The sequence below is a fragment of the Leptodactylus fuscus genome, chromosome 1, assembly GCF_031893055.1.
Source record: "Leptodactylus fuscus isolate aLepFus1 chromosome 1, aLepFus1.hap2, whole genome shotgun sequence".
NCBI lineage: Eukaryota > Metazoa > Chordata > Amphibia > Anura > Leptodactylidae > Leptodactylus > Leptodactylus fuscus.
This window is the reverse complement of record NC_134265.1, coordinates 121346673-121367053: the sequence shown is the minus strand read 5'-3', so window position 1 is coordinate 121367053 and position 20381 is coordinate 121346673. Positions and strand designations below refer to the sequence as shown.

At 44.6% G+C, this 20381-nt stretch overlaps 1 protein-coding gene across 1 annotated transcript in view; it reads right to left on the bottom strand.

Annotated features, from left to right (window-relative positions):
• Positions 1 to 20381, bottom strand: part of LOC142202482 (sodium-dependent serotonin transporter-like) — an 81266-nt gene that overhangs the window by 35021 nt on the left and 25864 nt on the right. The window contains exons 4-5 of the mRNA XM_075272657.1: positions 13654 to 13792; positions 11036 to 11170 (exon numbers count right to left, since the gene is read on the bottom strand). Coding sequence (XP_075128758.1) covers positions 11036 to 11170; positions 13654 to 13792 — 274 coding nt within the window. The remainder of the gene's footprint in view (positions 1 to 11035; positions 11171 to 13653; positions 13793 to 20381) is intronic.

Sequence of the window (20381 nt, the reverse complement as noted above, 5' to 3'; positions counted from 1 at the left end):
AGAGATTGGATGACCCCAGCTCCGGACTTCTCCATCGTCCTTGTACAGTTTTGTCTTGACAATGGGCTCCCCATCCCCACTGGGATGCATCTGTTGTCAACAGGGTCCACACTGTCGGGACCGTGGACCTTCCGTCTTTCAGGTGTATCCACCATCTGAGGGAAAGATGGGTAGCGGGAGAAAGGCAGATCTTCTTGTGCAATCCCCGTGGAGACCTGTTCCAGGTTCTCAACACTTCCATCTGCAGGGGACGCAAATGCCATAAAGCCCAAGGGACCGCCCTGGCCGAGGATGACATCAGGCCCAGGACTCTCATGGCGGTCCGGATGGTTACCTGCCGAGTGCGCAATAGGAATCGTGCACTGGCTTGGATTCTTTCCTTCCTTGGACTGGAGAGGAAGATCTGCATCGCTTCTGAATCCACTATAAATCCGAGGAATTTTCTTCGGGTGGATGGAACGATTTAGGACTTCTCCCAATTGATAATCCATCCTAACTCCTGTAGGAAGTTGATGGCAAGGTTGAGCTGCTGGAGGAGGGCAGCAGGAGACTGAGCTTTCAGTAGCCAGTCGTCTAGATAAGGGACGATGAAAAGACCCTGAAATCTGAGGGCCGCGGCGACCGGAGCGATCACCTTGGTGAATACCAGTGGGGCAGATGTGATGCCGAATGGCAGAGCTGTGAATTGATAGTGCTCCCTGTGGCCGGCCATAGAGACGGCAATCCAGAGGAACTTCTTGTGGAAATGAGTAATGGGGACATGTAGATAGGCGTCCTTCAAATTGAGGGTAACCATCACCTCTCCTGGCTGAAGAAACACAGCCATGGAATCCATGGTTTCCATTCAAAATGACCTCTTCCTGATAAACCGATTGAGGTACCTCAGATCTATTATCATCCTCCAGCCCCCGGTGACCTTGGGGACCAGAAAGACAGGGGAGTAGACTCCCAGACCGTGGTCTGAGGCTGGTACCTTCTCCAGGGCGCCCTTGGTAACATATTCGGCGACCGAGGCTTCTAGACTGGCCTGCTGAGAAGGTGGAAGAGTTCGGGTGGAAACGAACCGATCTGGAGGTGGAAGATGAAAGTCAATGTGATACCCGTGCTGTATGATCTTCAACATCCATGGGTCTTGGATATGGGTGAACCATGCTCTGGAAAAGGAGGAAAGACGTCCTCCCACAGGAAGAGGGGCCACAGGGAGCTGCCCCACGTCAAAACTCAGGCTTCCTCTTGGTGTCCTCCTTGGAAGCGCCACGTCCAGCTCCTCTAGGGCGGTATCTAGAACGCCGTTGCTGAGCTGGGCGTCTATCATTAGAGGAAGAACCCCTTCCTCTAGAGGGAGCACGTCTGCCCCTGGATGCTTGAGGTAGGGACCTTCCCCTACCTTATAATAATAATAATAATAATACATTTTATTTATATAGCGCCAACATACTCCGCAGCGCTGTACAATTTATAGGGTTCAGATACAGACATACATAACAAAGAACGTCATTTCACACAATGGGACTGAGGGCCCTGCTCAAAAGAGCTTACAATCTATGAGGTAGAGAGGGTGACACAAGAGGTAGCAGGGGCGGCATTGCTTATACAGTGTTCAGACAATTTTGTGCATTAGGAATTGTGATAGGCTTGTCTGAAAAGATGCGTCTTTAGTTTGCGTTTGAAACTGTAGAAGTTGGGAGTTAATCTGATTGTCCGGGGTAGAGCATTCCAGAGAAGTGGTGCAGCTCGGGAGAAGTCTTGTACACGAGCATGGGAGGTTCTGATAATAGAGGATGTAAGTGTTAGGTCATTGAGTGAGCGGAGAGCACGGGTTGGGCGGTAGACAGAGATGAGGGAAGAAATGTAGGGAGGTGTGGCATTATGGAGAGCCTTGTGGATGAGAGTAATAACTTTATATTTTATTCTATAATGAATAGGCAGCCAATGTAGCGACTGGCACAGACCGGAGGCATCGCTGTAGCGTCTAGCCTGATAGATGAGCCTGGCCGCTGCATTCAGAATAGATTGTAGAGGAGAGAGTTTAGTGAGGGGAAGACCGATTAGTAAGGAATTACAGTAGTCAAGGCGAGAATGAATCAGAGAGACAATAAGTGTCTTTAGTGTATCTCTGGTAAGGAAAGGGCGTATTCTGGAGATGTTTTTGAGGTGGAGGTGACATGAACGTGCGAGTGATTCAATATGAGGGGTGAAGGAAAGGTCTGCGTCAAATATGACCCCAAGGCAGCGGGCATGCTGCCTAGGAGTTATAGTAAGGCCTGAGACTGCAATGGATATATCAGGGACAGATCTGTTAGATGGTGGAAACAGTAGTAGTTCAGTCTTAGAGAGATTTAGTTTCAGATAGAGCGAGGACATGATATTAGAGACAGCAGAGAGACAGTCACTGGTGTTCTGAATGAGTGCAGGGGTGATGTCACGGGAAGATGTGTATAATTGGGTGTCATCAGCATAAAGATGGTACCTGAAGCCAAATCTGGCGATGGTTTGTCCAATGGGGGCTGTGTAGAGAGAAAAGAGCAGGGGGCCGAGGACCGAGCCCTGAGGAACCCCAACAGCAAGGGAAAGAGGAGAGGAAACAGAGCCCGCAAATGATACACTGAAAGTGCGGCCAGAGAGATAAGAGGAGAACCAGGAGAGCGCAGTGTCATTGAGGCCAACTGAGCGGAGCATAGTGAGGAGAAGTTGATGGTCAACAGTGTCAAAAGCTGCAGAGAGGTCCAGAAGAATAAGAAGAGAGAAGTCACCATTGGATTTAGCCTTTAGTAGATCATTAGAGACTTTTGTGAGAGCTGTTTCAGTAGAGTGCAGAGCGCGGAAACCAGATTGTAAGGGGTCAAGCAGAGAGTTAGCAGAGAGATAACGGATTAACCGAGAATAAACCAGGCGTTCCAAAAGTTTAGAGATGAAGGGGAGGTTAGAGACGGGTCGATAGTTAGCAGCACAGGATGGGTCCAGGGAGGGTTTTTTCAGTAGCGGGATTAGTAGAGGGATTCAGCTAATCCCTCCATAATGGCGTCTAAGCTTTGGCCAAACACCCTTCCCGGCTCAAAGGGGAGAGCACAGAGAGCTGCTTTAGACGCAAAATCTGCCCGCCAAGGCTTTAGCCAAAGGGGTCTACGGGCCGCAGTAGACAACGCCCTAGATTTGGCGGAGATTTTTAATTGATGGCGGGAGGATTCCGCCAAGTAATCTGCAGCCCTATGAACTCTTTTCATAGAGGCCAGAATCTCATCTCTGTCTATGCCCGAGTCTATATCCCGCTCCAAGGCGGCTAAGCGGTTGCGCAAAAAGTCACCAACCGTAGAGGAGGCTATGGCCACAGAGGCTTGCGCGGAGGAAGCTGAGTAGACCTTCTTCAGAACGGAGTCCGTCCTACGATCCAGAGGGTCTTGAAGATTTGAACCATCTTCCAAGGGCACCAGGGTTCTGCGGGACAGCTTTGCTACGGCCAAATCCACCTTAGGGGGAGGCCCCCAGGAATCCCACTGGGCAGTGTCAACAGGAAATAAGCTCTTGAAAATCCTGGAAAGCGAATGTCCTTTTTCTGGCTGTTTCCACTGCTGCGCCATAAGGTCGGTCAGCGTGGCGTCCGCATGGAAGGCAATATGTCCCCCAGAGGCAGACGTGGAGGCTTCCCCGTCAACATCTCGGCCCACTGTAGACTGGATGGACTTCAGCAGCCTGCCCGTTTGTTCATAATGGAGCGCAGGTCTACTGGAAATGACTGAGTCTTCCTCGGAGGAATCATCCTCTGCCACCCGCAGGTGTTCCAAGGGAGGGGGAGAGACGAGGAACGGTGCTCAGAGCATGGTCTCTTGGTGAGCTGAGACAAGGTGGAATGGATCCCTTTGAGGGAATCATCCTGCAAAACAAAAAGGAGAGTACAATCAAAGGAAAAACTATTTACCCAGGCGATGCCCAAACTCACCATCTCCTTGACCCAGGCCATCATATCTCTGGGAGAGGGCTCCACAGGTGGAGGACCTCTGCACCCGCGACAACGGGCCCACTCGTAGCCTGAAAATAATAGGCAAGTTATTGGACCAGTAGTACCCCGCAGGGAACAACCTTTCAAGCCGCTACCTACCATCAGGGAGCAGTGTGTCGCAATCAAAGCAGGAAAGATGTTTCCTCTTGGAAGAGGTTTTCCTCCTACCATCCCCAGGAGGGGTAGTAGAGGATGACATATCCTACAGAGAGAGATAATAGACCATGCAACACTGTCACCATGACATCATACCAGCTTTAAAAAAGGGTAGATCTTACCAGGTCCTGTAGCCCGGACAGCGAGGTGACGGATCCCAATAAAGTTTGCAAACTGGCAAAGAGTTCAAGATCAATGAACACCACAATTGCACACCTTCAGCAGATACTGCAGGAAGGTCTCTGACACCAGGCCAGCCTTTTAATTCTGGCCGGCTGGAAGTGGGCGGAGCCACAATCAAAGCAGGTGAGGCAACCTGCCCAGACAACTACCCCTGTAATCAGTGGTCTGCAAAGATATACATTCCCCCCCCAAGAGGCCCTTAACCCAGGCACTTACCCCCACATCTCCCTGTCTTTTCCGGCCTTTAATAAGGCCTGAATCTCCCCTGAGCGAGCGGCTGCCGGCGCCAGGCCGTTGCCATGATACTTCCGGCGAAACCGGAAGTGCGCGCTTACAGTGGCCGGCGGGGAACAGGATACACAACAGTGTGGTTCCATCTTCCGGCAGTCCGCGCGGCCACCAGAGGCGGCATGCGGAGTCCCCGAACTCTCACCAAAATGTCAGGTAAGTCACAAGGAGCAGGGGAAGCGGAGGAGAGGGGGGGAGGGGGTATAGAGGGGGGTAGCCACACATGGCTAACAAGCACCTTCTCCCCGCAGGGCACAGAAGGTGACAAGAAAACAACCGCTCAGGAGGTGAGTAATCCTGCTGAGCTTCTCTAAGAGGACACAAGTCCTCCCACCTGTCCTCTGTCCACACAGGACAGAAAAAAACACGCATAGGGGAGGTTCTTGTGCCCTCTTATAGGGCCTGCCACGCATTTGATTGGCTAATTAAATATCCACCTGTCCTACCAGCACACAGGGGCAGAAATACCCCATATTGTGCCGCTGGTACGGACGACAGGGAAACACAGCTTGTCCTGCAGAAAATAATCCCTCAACCAGCTATGTAAAGATAAAAATAAAATTATAAGAGATCTTTTCAGACCCCAGAATATAATAATCAGAGACCCAGGGGGGATAAAAACATAAAAAAAACCTGTTACTTACCTATCCCCGGCGCCGCTGCACTCTCCGCCGCTGTCAGCCATCTTCAATGACATCCGCGACGTCATGTGACCAGGGGGCCTGCATCGTGATGCATATAGTCGCAGATCCTGGTCATGTGATGTCAGGGGCGTCATGCAAGTAGGCCCAAAGTCTGCCCGGAGAGGTAAGTAACACTGTTTTTTATGTTTCTTACCTCTCCTGGGCCTCCGATCATTATACTCGGGGGGGTCTGAAAAGACCTCCTGAGTATAAAAGTGCGTGTGGGGCCCACGGCGTCACTTATCGATCCTGGACCCTGCCAGGATCGGTAAGTAAGTAGGGCCCATTACCGGCTGGAGTAACTCCAGCCGGTAACGGCCTATTAAAAAAAAAAAAAAAAAAAAAAAGCAATGGTAACGGCTGTCACCAGGCCCCCTAATGTCTCTGGCCCTGTGGAAGCCGCTGCCGCCCCTGTATGTGTATATATATATATATATATATATATATATATATATATATATATATATATATCATATAAAATTTTCTTCTTTAACACCTTAAGGACCAGGCCATTTTTTGGTTTCGCATTTTCGTTTTTCCCTCCTCACATTTCAAGAGCTATAACTTTTTCATTTTTCAGTTCACAGAGTCACATGATGGCTTATTGTTTGCGGGACAAATTGTACTTTGTAATGGCATCATTCAATATGCTGTGCAATGTACTGGGAAGCTGGAAAAAAATTCAGAATGAGGTGCAATTGGAGAAAAAATGCATTTGCGCCATTTTCTTATGGGTTTAATTTTTACAGCGTTCACTGTTTGGTACAAATGACATGTTACCTGTGTTCTACTTGTCAGTACGAACGCGGTGATACCAAATTTATATAGTATTTGAAATGTTTTGATACTTTTAAAAAAATGATAAACTTTGCAAAATAGAAAAAAAAATTTGTGTCATCATGTTCTAACACCTGTAACTTTTTCATATTTCCATGTATGGAGCTGGTTGTGGTGTCTTTTTATGCGGGACAAGATGACGTTTCTATTGATACCATTTGGGGAAAGATCTGATGGTTTGATCACTTTTTATTGAATTTTTTATAGGAGGCAAAGTGTTGAAAAAAACGCTTTTTGGCTGTTTTTATTTTTTTTGCCGCTACGCCGTTCGCAGTACGGGATAAATGTTTTAATATTCTAATAGTTCGGGCATTTTGGAGCGCGGGGATACCTAATATGTTTATGTTTAATGTTCTTTAATTACTTTTATAGCTAATCTAGGGAAAGGGGGGTGATTTGAACTTTTATATTTTTTTTATTTTTTTAATACTTTTGAAAACTTTTTTTTTTCTTCTGTTACATTTATGATCAGACCCCTTAGGTACCTTGAAACCTAGGGGGTCTGATCGCTCATACTATTCACTGCAATACTACAGTACTGCAGTGAATAGCAGAATCCCAGCACTTCTATTAGACGATGCCTCTGGCATCGTCTAATAGATCTCGGGCGGAGACAAGCCTGGAAGCCTTCAATAGGCTTCCGGCTGTCATAGCAACCGATCACCGCCCTCATGTGACGTTCAGGAGGGCGGCGATCGGGGAAACATGGCGGCGCCCATGCCGCCTGCGCTGTTTACACGCTGCGGTCGCGTTTGACCGCAGTGTGTAAAGGGTTAACAGCAGCGATCGGCTCGGGCACCGACCGCTGCTGTTATTGGCAGGTCCTGGCTGTATTATACAGCCGGCATCTGCCGTGTATGGAGCGAGCTCAGCGTGTGAGCTCGCTCTATACATCCCCATGCGACCCATGACGTACAGTTACGTCAAGGGTCGCTAAGGGGTTAAAAACTAAAAAAAAATGTTGACACTTCACTAGTGAAAACAACTTTAGGAATGTGTGCAGTGGTGAACCTAGCCTCTCTGCGGATGATCAAAAAACACTCCCGCCCCCAGTATTAAGTCTGGAGCGGGGTGGGGTGTTCATCATTTGATTGCCCGCCTTAGGCAGCGGGGGGGGGGGCTGGGGGGCTGGCGGTAACATTACAATAAATACAATGCAGTGATATTTTGCGCAGTAATACTCACAGGAGATATCTTCCCACACTTCCTGTCTCTTCCCTTTGGACCGCCTTGACCACTTCTTCCAACTGTGACTTGACTCTCTCTCTCTCTCTCTCTCTCTCTCTCTCTCTCTCTCTCTATATATATATATATATATATATATATATATCCCACAGCGTCCCCTGTAGCCTATATTATGCCCCACAGCGGCACAATAGACTGTGGGGCATAATAGAGGTTACAGGGGCCACAGTGGACCCTTCAAGCTCTATTATGCCCCACAGTTGCCCACCCAACTATTGTGCCCCACAGTTGCACACCCATGAACTATTATTATACTTGGGAGTCTTTTTAGACCCCCGAGTATAATAATCGGAGCCCCAGGGGAGGGGAGGGAACATAATAAACACTGTTACTCACCTCTCCGGGATCCGATGTTAATCCTAGCAGGCTTTGGGCCTGTATGATAATGTCCCAGACGTCACATGGTCTGGGATATTAACATATAGGCCCAAAGCCTGTGTTAGAAGTACCATACAGGCCCAAAACCTGTGCTAGCAGTAACGGCCTTGGGCAGAGCTGACTGCGCATGCTCGCGGCCACAAGAAAAATGGCCGCTTACAAAGTAAGTAAACAGCCATTTTCTAGTGGCCTGTGGGCATGCGCAGTCGGCTCTGCCCGAGGCCTAGAAGTTTGACACCTCCAGTGCCAGAAGAAGATGCATGAAGAGCCCGTTCCTGAAGAATATGGAGGCGGCGCTGGAGAGTTCTCTGGCAGCATTGGGGATGCCCCCAGTGCTGTAAGAGAACTCATTTGCATACTGACAAAAACGGGGATTTCTACCGAACAGCGGTGCAGAGAAGACATCTCAAGGTAGGAGAAGAATAGCCTTTCTTAAGTTTGTTAGTCACAAATAATAGCTTTTTAATGATAGGATCCCTATAATTATTGTCACGGGCAGGGTTTCTATATAGTATAAGGCTAAGGCCCCATGGGGCATCCTGCAGTAAAAAAAAAAGCATTGCGGGAAAAACTGCAGCAGCAATGCATTGCGGTTCTTTAAACAGCGCTTTAAACAGAAAGTTCACAGAGGTTTTTTCTGTGGAATTTCTGTTTAAATTATACTTATGGGGAAACTGCTGGTGTTTCTGTAGGTATAATTGACATGCTGCAACTTCCAAAACCGTGCTAGTTTTGGAAATTGCGGCGTGTTCGCACCGCGGTTTTCATCAAAAGTGAGCATGGGATTCGCTAGAATCCCATCCACTTTGCCCTGACTGTAAAACGCCGCAAATTTTCCAGTTTTTTTTTTTTTTGCAGAGTTTGCTGTGTTTTTTGAGCCGAAACCAAGAATGTATATAAAAGGAATCAGAAATATATAGGAAGCTCTTATACCCTTCTGCTCAATCCACTCCTGGCTTTGACTCAAAAAACTGATGCAAAATCTGCAACAAAGAATAGTTATGTTTTCCGCAATGTGTGGCTTTAGCCTTAGTGTTGAGACAATCGGGGCAATTGGTTCCTGCCTCATGGTGATTTTATACCTTTTACTCGTTCAACATGGTAGGTTTACAGACTAAATGTATGTCTGTATCCAGCCTATGTTACTCTGTAAATGGTGAGTATGTTTTTTTTATTTCCATTTAGACAGCCCCTGTAGGTAATGTACAACAAACGTTATGCAAAAAATGAGACAGAGAGAATAAATAAATATATACACAAACACACAGAAATAGATTGATAGATAGATAGATAGATAGATAGATAGATAGATATAAACACATAGAAATAGATAGATAGATAGATAGATAGATAGATAGATAGATAGATAGATAGATAGATAGATAGGATAGATTTTCTACGCACGCTGTACATGAGTAGCTATTTCTAGCTGGATGTTACTTAACATTATAATTTGAAAGTATAGGATTGATTGAATTTCAAATTTTAAAGAGATCCCTGGCCTGTAATTACAGACAGGAAGTCTATTGTAATCTCTGATTTGCAAAACAGAAAAGAAAGCATTAATACTACATGGAGAAAAATGAGATGTGTAATTGAATGAAACATTTACATTTCCAAGGGCTTCTCCTGTCTCTGCACAGAATATTACAATGCAATATTTGCTATTCACATCTCTGATCTAATCAGCCCTGCAAATATAAGCATGACTGATGTTAAACCAGCTGCCAATGCATAAGCAGACATAGGGCTCAATAGATGTGAATCTTATTAGCTTTTGTGCTATTCTTTCTCATAATGCTACATGTAAAAGGGTTAGGGGGATAAATGTTATATCCCTTAATGTAAAAAATGGATGTAAGGGTGGGGCTGACTGGAATAGGGCCTGGTGCATATAGGCAAAGGCTCACAGCTGAAAAACGATGCAGAAAAACTGTAGTGGAAATGCATAGTTTTTTTCCCCAGCCTTATTGACAATAAGTCTGCAGAATTTTCCTCTGTAGACTGTCTGTTGCTATTATACCTATATGGAGAATACTAGCATTCATGTACTGTATATATAATTGATATGCTGCGATTTATAAATACGCAACGAGTTTAGATAGAATCCCATTGCAACCTTGTAGGCACTGTAATACGCAGCGTTGTTTGCGTTTGCACTGCGTATTTGCAATGTGGCGCCCTGGCCTAAGCCAAGAATGGTTACAAACGGAATAGGAAATATATTGCTACTTACTGTATGTCTGAGAGTGACATAGTGAAAATGTAGTCATAAGGAAAACAAAGTACACCCTCTTTGGTTTTCCGTATAAGGACATAAAAACAAACATCTGGATTTCAGGGCATCTTAAAGTAAGGTACATACAACCTGAGAGGAACAACACAATGATTCCACCATTTCATTATTTTTTGAACAGAAATTCCAAAATGAAGTGTCACATGTGAAAAACAGTACACCCTATGAGTCAATAGCTTGCAGAACCATGTTTAGAGCAATACCTTGAACTAATAGTTTATCAGTCTCTCACATTGTTCTAGTGTCTAGGTCTAGTCTTCATTACAATGTTCTCTTCAGTTCATTGATGTTTGTGGGTATTCCTTTATGTACAGCTCTCTTCATCAGAATTTCAATTGTATTGACTGGACTTTGACTATTCAACACCTTGTTTTTTTTCCTTTTTTAGACATTCTGTTGTAGATTTCTTGATGTACTTTAGAATCACTGTCCTGTTACATGACCCAGTTTTGGCCAATCTTTAGCTGTTGGTTAGATGGCTTCATATTTGACTATTAACTACGAAGGTATACAATGGGGTTCCTGGTCGACTTAATGAGTGCAAGGTGCCCAGGTCCTGTGAGTACCAAACAAACCCAAATCACCACCCCTCTAGCACCATGCTAGACAGTTAGTTTGAGGTGTCTGCGCTGATGCGCTGTGTTTTGTGGCGCTTGTATTAAGGGTATATGTAATTTTTCACACACTGCTTCTGCATTTTGGTCTAGCTTTGCTAAATAATGACACAGCATAATTTATCAGTTGTTGTAGTTCATCTGAGTTTGCTTGAGCTTTAGCTATTTCAAAGATGTCATCCTAGGTTTTTCTCATGACTGTACCTTTTATGTAATATTGCTGCGCCTGGGTCATGAGTAGCTCACTAACATAATGAGTTATAAGCCCTAATGTAACTTTGTGCATGGTTAGCCTTGATGAAGAATGTTATTGTGCTTGCAAAGAGTGAGTGAGCATTTGTAACATTTTGTTACTTACTGCAGTGTCTGTCAGCTTCTGCCAATTGGGTCTTAAGTAGAATAGGATCCCTCTCCATGCACCAGGCAGTGTAGCACCTCTGATCAGAAGTATGAGAAGAACCACATACGGGAGAGTCACTGTCACCCATACTACCTGGAAGGCAAAGGCCTGGGTGTAACAGTAGAACTGACATTGTACAGGATCATTTCTCTTTCAGTCATACTCTTCACAGTAGTTTTTTCTGTGACAAAACACATCTTTTCAGTTTTCAATCGGGAGGTCTTTGACTACCTATTATTAATTTCACATTAAACCTTGTACTTAGTTTCAGACTTAAGTAACCATACAGTACTTATAGTCGGCTGATAGAAAAGTTTTCTTTTCAGGTATAGAAGTTCCTTTCTTTTCCACCACAGAAGCTACATATATTGTATGTGAATAAAGAAATACCTTTTTTCAAGGTTTGGACTCTACAGTGACACAAAGTTGCTTGTGAGTTGCCCTAAATTAAAAAAAAAAAAAAAAAAAAAAAAACCACTTGTAAATGCAGTGTATATCTCCATATGGCTTGGGCCTTGTGCTAATTCTAAGAATTTTCAGAATTATTCATTTAATAGTTGCCTTGAAGATAAAGACAAGTGGCACACAGGAGACATGGAGATGTCTCCCGTGTGCTACTCGTGTACGGGCCATGCTTCAACTGCTTCTTTCATTAAATGAATGGGAGCCACAAAAGCAAGGGCCGCAAAATAGGACAGGAATAGGACTTGTTCTATATTTTGCAGCTTGGACTGTCGACCCACACACAGGGCCATGAAATTCAAGGTTGTGTGTAGGGGCCCATAGAAAAGAATGGGTCAGTCTTCTATACGTTAAATACATGGATAGCATACTAAACATTGTCATGGTCATTTACAACTGGCCTAAAACATAGTGTATAACATTGTCAGGGTTTCTAGGAACCTATCTATCTAATTTCTATCTCTCTAAAGCTAGGTTCACATCTGCGTTGGAGCCTCCTTTTGGAGACCCCATTGCAGTATGTGTCCAAAATCACTGGATGAAGAAGTCCTGCAAGTCTGACTTTTTCGGTTTTAAAGCATGGACACCCAACAAATCACATTATAGTTAATGGGGTCTGTTTGGCTCCTTATGTGACCACTGTTATAGCAGTCTGCCTAGCCATTGTTCTGGATTTTCGATGGACCAGAACAATGGAAAAGCTGATGTTAATGTGAAACTAGCATAAGACAAACACAAACAAAGTAAAAGTAACATGTATGTCTATGGAAATGAATGGTGAGAGCTCTACCACTCACTTTAAATCATTCAACATTTCAATAAACCTTTTTTAGAGGAAGGGTGCTTTTTTTAGACACCTGTGGTGGTTATATTGCAAAAGACAATGGTAAGTAAGTAAGTGCTACAAGCTTGTTATATGGGAGGCAAATTTGTGACTGTGTGCCTAGTTGAAAAGTGAAAAACTGGCTTTCCAAAACAAAAATCTGCCAAAAGTTTTGTCTTCATGGGAGCAGATGTGAAATCAAAATGATTTGAGTTTTTTCATGCCAATAAGGTGGCACCAATATTGTGGTATATTGGAATGTAATGTTTGGGCAAATCTGCCCAAGATTCCGCTTATAACGGCAGCGAGAAAAGTATGGCAGACCCCATTATAGTCTAGCAGGTAACTGCTTTCTAAGGCAAACAGGGTTTCAAGTCCCCATGTGGACCTGAAGGACAGAAACCAGGCACTAGTGTGAATCTAAGATAGACAACCAACCAAAAATAAGCAACCTAAAGTATATGCATAAATGCATGGGTTCCTTTTAAACTATACCAAGTCCTAAAGAAATCTGTGTCCTCACCATACACATAAAATATCCACAAGAAAAACAATCGTGAGTATGACACTTAGTATAAAAGGAATATATTACACATCCAGTCTTGGTCAATAAACTTGTCATAATTTTATTTATTACATCATACACATATATAAAAGATGTAATTGTGGATATTTTACTAGTGTGAATCTAGCCTAAGTTGTGGCAAAGGTGTGTCTGTGGCAACATAAGTGCCACTACAGCATGGAATAATATGATGGACCAGACTGCAGGACATGTTTGGCTGAGTGGTGGCAGTGGTTTTAGCTGTAGCAACAAGAGTGGCACTATAGCATGGAGTAATTTGATGGACCAGACCACTAGAGATGATGGAAGCACAACAATCCTGCAGCTATAGGCAGTGCCACCAAAACCACAAGTAGTGTTGCCACCCATATTCTTATTGTTAGTACTCCTTTTCCTTTTGCCTGTTCCCTGCCTTGATTTTAGTGATTGGCACCAATTCTGACTCTGTATAAAATTCTGAAAGTCTTTTTTTAGTTTCTTTGTTTTTACAAAAAAAAAACCCATCATGTTAATTTTAGCTGCAGAATCTCAAGCATTTTCTATATATTAAATAGAGGAAGAAAATGCAGAAAAATGTGTCTTAATCAGAAAGGAGTGATACATTAAAATGTATCACTCATTGGAATAAATCAGATAGGTCTACTCACAGGTGATTTTTTTTTTAAGGGAAATGCTTTTTATGCAAATGGAAGGAGATTTGGGAGGGTATGAAAAGACACTACTTACCTTTCCAGATGTTTTCACTCCCTTCCACAAACTGAAGTAAACTATAGTAAAGATGAGAAACAAACAGACAAAGAGTTCCCACCGCAACCCTCCAACATGATCCAAACCATCTGCTTCATGTATGCCCAGTACATGCCTCCTGCAATAATGGCATAATATTCAGTTAGTAACATAGACATTTGCATATTACAATATGTTAATATATTAATACAACTACATGTGTATTTTATCTTCTTTCTGATGCTTTTAACTTGTTACCCGTCCGAGGACTCAGGATAGTTTGGAGGTTAAAGCTTGGTGACTTTTTTCATGTTTACCATTTTCACATTCTAAACCTTTCATTGCTCTGTCTACAAAGTCATATGAGAGCTTGTTGAAAGGATCTAGTTTTATCCTAGTTTGACTAGTTCACTCATCTCTACTTGTGTGTTTTTAACCACTTGCCTCCTCAGGAATCTGATGGTAACCTGTGATAGCTTCCTCTTCCTGCCACATCCAAGTAGTGCGAACTATGGGACTGATTTATCAATGCCAGCATTTTCTCCACTTATGAAAAGAGGAGTGTGGGGCATAGAACTTAAACATTACAATTTTTGTAAAACAATTCTGAGTTAAGCCATGCTAAATCAACTACAACTCTGGAAAAAATGAAGAGACCACTGCAAAATTTTCAGTTTCTCAGATTTTTCTCTTCATTGGTATATTTTTGAGTAAAATGTACATTGTTCTTTTATTATATAAACTACTGACAACTTGTCTCAAAATTCAAAGCAAAAAATTTTGTATTTATTTGCAGCAAATGAGAAATCATCAAAATAATAAAAAAAGAAGCAGTGCTGTCAGACCTCAAATTATGCAAAGAAAACAAGTTCATATTCATTTAGAAACAACAATACTAATGTTTTACCTCAGAAAGAGTTCAGAAATCAATATTTGGTGGAATAACTATGATTTTTAATTCCACCTTTCATGTGTCTTGGCCATTAATTCCAGCCTGATGAAGATTTTACTTTCTCCTTCCAGAAAGGAGAGGATTATAGCTGCCGCAAATATTCTATTCATCCACCATCCAATTACCCAAAGGACGGGCATGAAGGCTTTGGGGTTAATGTCTGTAACCATAGATGCGGTTTCATGGGCATTAGGGCATCTTCACCCCTTACCGAGGGAAGTTTTATTGGCCTGGAATTATAGTCACATTGGACTAGACAGCAAATTCTCCCTGTCCTTAGAAGTCTATCTATCCCTCAAGTGGTGGATTCATCTAAAAGACGGGAAGTCCACCGTCCAACCTCAGTGGACCCTGAGACTACAGTGGACTACAGATACATCACTTTCAAGTTGGGGAGCCCTCCTGGATGAGATTCTGTGCAGGGGTCTTGTAATTCTCACAAGAGGATTATGTCGTCCAACTAAAGAGAACTCCGAGCTGTATGGTTGGCACTCCTGCACCTCTCCGATCTACCAGTGGGGTAAGCAGTCAGAATGCGATCAGACAATATGATGACAGTTCTCTACTTGAATAAACAGGGATGAACTTGGGCTCAACCTCTACTAAGCGAAGTGGGGATGAAGGGATCACTGAATGTGATAGCGGACAAATTGAGTCATGGTCACACCATTCCAGGAGTGGTATTATTCAGAAGTAGACCTGATGGCATTCAGACTCAATGTCAAGGTGGAGAAATCCTTCACTCTTTACCAGGTGGATAATCCTTTGGCTGTGGATGCCCTGTCCATTGCTTGGAGGTCCAGGCTGGCATACCCTCCAAGATATTTCCATGATAACAATGGTATTGATGAAATTCAGACATGACCAATTTTCAGCCATCCTTCCATACTGGCCATAGCAAGCTTGGTTTTTCAAACTCATGCAGAAGAGTCTCGGGTCTTACTGGAGAGTTCACCCCCTTCAGAACCTGGTGTCTCAGGGATCCAGGGATCCAACTCTCTGGAGCCATCCTAAACACCCTCTCTCTTTCTAGAGCAGAGTATACTAATATAATCTACACCAGGATACCTTTCATCTCTATTGCCTGGGCCAAAAGAAAGGGGATTGAGGAATGCAATCCTTCCATTCCTGATTTTCTTAAGTTCCTTCTGGATGGCCTGAACAAGGGCCGTAGTCCTTCTACACTGAATGAAGGTCTTGGCCTTGTCAGCCTGGTTAGGTAGACAGCTCTCTCCCGACCCTTTAATAAAGAGGTTCCTTAAAGAAGCTACTAGATTAAGACCTCATATAACTCACCCCATTTCTCAATAGGACTTGTCCACAGTCCTAAAAGGACTATGTGAGCCTCCTTTTTGAGCCTCTGGAGAAAGTGGGTCTTAAGTTTCTTACACTTAAAACAGTGTTTATGCTAGCAGTCACCTCCGTCAAACGATTTGGGGAACTGCACGCTTTATCCTCCGCAGAATCGTACATCTTCTTTCATGAGGATAGAGTACAATTGTGTTTTATGCCAGGATTTTGTTCCAAGGTACCATCATACGCTGACTTGAACCAGATAATATCTTTACTGATGCATTTTCCCTGCTGAAAGGCAAAAAGACTAGTGGTCCCGACGGCATCCTACCAGAGATGATCAAATACAGCTCCCCAGACATACATACAGCACTGACAAAACTATTCACCATTGTCGTCAACACCGGACATTTCCCTCGAGACTGGAACAAAGGCCTCATAACCCCCATCTACAAGAATGGAAACCAATACAACCCCAACAACTACAGAGGGATCTACGTCAGCAGAAGGCTGGGGAAACTGTTTTGTGAATCCTCACCTTCCTCACACAACACGAGGTCCTCAGCAAGAGGGTCCATGCCAAACCACCGCACCACAGACCATATCTACACCCTGCACAAGACCCACATCCACAACACCAGAAGAGGCAAAATATTTGCCTGCTTTGTAGACTTTAAGAAGGTGTTTGACTCAGTATGGCACCCGTGTCTTCTCCTGAAACTCCTAGAGAGCGGAATAGGAGGAAGAACTTATGATGTCATCAAGAGTTCCTACACCAAACCAATGCAGCGTGAAGGTGAACGGGAAAAGGACAACATATTTCCAGCAGGCCCGAGGGGTCAGACAGGGCTGTAGACTGTGCCCAACGCTCTTCAACATCTACATCAATGAACTGGCTGCAGCCCTGGAGGCCTCACCAACAGCAGGCATTACCCTGAACTACAGGAAGTTGAAGTTCCTGCTATACGCCAATGACCTCCTACGTCTGTCCCCCACCGAGAAAGACCTCCAAGATAGCCTGTCAGTGCTGGAAAAATTCAGCAACACATGGTCTCTACCCATCAACCACAAAAAGACCAAAGTCATGGTATTTCAGAAGAAGGGCAACAATAAAGCCCTCATCCCACACTTCACACTAAATGGGTCCACACTGGAGAAAACCATCAGCTACACCCACCTGGGGCTGGAGCTCAACCAATCAGGGAGCTTCAAAGCAGCAATAGAAACCCTGAAAGGAAAAGCTTGCAGAACCTTCTATACCATCAGATGGCAAATGTATCACCTCAAACCACCAGTGAGGGTCTGGCTGAAGATATTTGATGCAGTCATCGCTCCGATCCTTCTCTATGACAGTGAGTTTTGGGGTCCAGCCACCTACCCAGACCAGTCAAAGTGGGATTCCTGCCCAACAGAGAACTTCCATCTGGAGTTCTGCAAATACCTGCTCCATGTCCACCGCAGCACCTCCAACATGGAATGCCAGGCAGAGCTAGGCAGGCTCCCCATATTGCTCATCATGCAGAAGAATGCACTATCATTCTGGACACACATACAGGGCAGCAGCCCCGGCTCTTACCACCACCAAGCCTGGCTGAGCCACAGAGCCCTGTGCAAACCCGACGCCCCCCAATCAAGCATCAGCCGTCTGCCAAACCAAAACCCCCAACATGCCCTGAACAAGGCTCAAATAAAAGGGGCCATTGAGAGTGACAAAGAGCGGTACATCGAGGAATGGAGAAGCGCAATAAAAAACTTCAAGAAACTCACCGTGTACCAGTCACTGTATAGGGACTACACCATGGCCACCTACCTGGAAAAAATACCCCACCCCAAACAAAGACAGGCCCTGAGCCAGTACAGACTGAGAGCACACAGCCTGGAGATGGAGACGGGGCGACACAGGCAGACGTACAAGCCACGGGAGAACAGACTGTGCCAGCACTGTGACCAGGGGGCCCTAGAAGATGAGGCCCATTTCCTGCTACACTGCACCAAATACTCAGCTGTGAGGGCCTTCTACTTCCAAAGACTCTCTGCCCACATCCCAGACTTCACACCCGCAGATGAGAAGAGGAAACTCTACATCCTACTGGGAGAAAAGGAGTCCATTGTGGAGATCGCTTGCCAATACGTGCCCAGCTGCCACCAAATGAGGGGAAGATGAAACCCCATGGACTTCCCCTAATCACCCATTCACCCCCAAACATTTCCCCCCCCCTATTTACCCACCCCCGCACGTCCCAACGCCCCCCCCCACCACCACCACAACCATACCAACCATTCCCTCTGGCACCAATAAAGCTCTTCTGACTGTTTTGATCTGATTGGATGATGAGAAGAGGAAATCCTACATCCTACTGGGAGAAGATGAGTCGACTGTGGAGATCGCTGCCCAATAGGTGTCCACATGCCACCAACTAAGAGGAAGATGAGACCCCAAAGACTATTATACCCCAAATCAAACCAACCCCCCCACCCACCACCCCATACCCACCATCTCCTCCCCAACTCCAACTCTCCCCCCCACTTAACTCGCTTTGGCAATGCCAAATATCTATTTGGATGTGCCAATAAAGCTTTTTTGATTTTATTTGATTTCCAGAACCTATTACTCTGGAAGAGATTAAATTAAAGGCATCAAAGCCTCTAAACGGTCTCTTTCTTGGCATTTTAAAGAGACCATAAGGTTGGCCTTCATATCAGAGGATGAAGTTCCTCCTGAATTTGCTAAGGCTCTCTCCACCAGATCTGTTTCTATCTCCTGGGCAGCAACCTCCTGAGTTGGCCCAATTCATTTGAGCCTACTCCGGAGCGTGAAGCTGCGACCGCGACAGTCGTGGCAGGCGTGTTTTGACCCAAGAGTGACGCGGCTCCTCGGTTACTCTCGGTGCCAAAATCCGCCCCACCGCCCCCCATGTGAACTAGCCCTTAGGGTGCATTCAAACAGAGGAAAATGGAATTTGGTGCAATTTTCCACGTGGAAAAAAAAACCTCCCTTTGATTTCAATGGGTTCTGCTAGCTTACAGACCAAACAATTGCTAGCACTGCACCGACATTCAGGCGTGGCATTCCGCTCCGGATTAGGCCCAAATGAATGGGCCTAGTAGGGAGGGAGGTGTCGCGAGGCGAATCCGCCTGAAGAAAAAGCATATTGCTTACTTTGTTCGCGAGCGGGAACAAACCGCTTGCGGAAAAAGGAAATGACTGGCTCCCACTGATTTCAATGGGAGGCGGTTTTTTGAGCTGGATATTGACGCAGATTCCACATCAAAATACGGCCCAAAAAATCAAGTGTGAACCCGGCCTTAGGGTCCATTGACACAGTTTTTTGGCGAGTATTCTGGCAAGGAAAAAATCTGCTTCAGGAATTAGGAAATGTTTTTTTCCTCCAGAACAGTGTATGGAACTTGAAAAAACCACTATCGGTTTTTCCATGCAGTTTTTGCCAATTCCACATGGATTTTCTGCCTTGCATTGACTGCGTTGATTTTTGCAGGCGGAACCCACCTGAAGGAAGTGGAACCCATAGAACTCATCTTGTTGTCCTTTGTGTTGTTTCTGTCTGGCCCCTCCTTCCCCTTTTTTCTTTTGGTCGTTTGGACATTCCATTTTCCTTGATTCATCAGTAGTGACATATTTTGATTGGTTTCCTGTTTGCTGGCCCTCCTGGGGGGCTCAGCTGGTTATTTGTTAGCATGAATCCATCTCCCGTTTTGTATTGTTTTGTTTTCTCTTGAAAATGTTCAATAAAATCTGATTACACCTAATATGTATGTGTCCCAATACTTTTGTCTACATAATTTAAGAATATGTTTACAGTTGCTTACACTAGGTTCACACAAGCTATCGAGTTTCCATATTTGGAGTCCGCTTGGGGACCCAAAAGACAGAAATCCTACCTGCTTAAAAAGCAGTTATATGCTGAAACCCGCTGCCCCATAAACTATAATGGGGTCCATCTGGTTTCAGCCTAAAACGTCAAATAGAAAAGTCCTCCTTGCAGAACTTCTCTCTCCACCAATTTTAAGCGGAGTCTGGGACAGAGAGGGCTTAAACACTAGTATGAACCTAGCTTTAGCGTGTCACCTAAAAATATCCTGTGTGAGTTTTAATTAGATCACATTAACGTCAGTTATAGACTATTACAAGTATGTGTTCAAGAAATGTACATTACTGTGCACATACTGTATATTCACTAGCCATAGGGATCCTCAACAGTGACATTTTCATGGTTGTTGCATACTATCTTTTCTTTGCATATACAGACAGATTTAATCCCAAAGCAGCCGCTATCAAATAATAATCAAAATAGAAGTCTCTATAAGCCTACTGGTGACCATGCACATTAAATAGTGTCAATTGGACACTCGGCCAATTTCCCCAGCTCAGCAGAGCATGCATATGTCCTGAACTGGGAGCAGCTTATCCGCCCAAAAAGCTGCCTAATCCTTACCTCCCCAACACCTGCATTCAGGGATAATT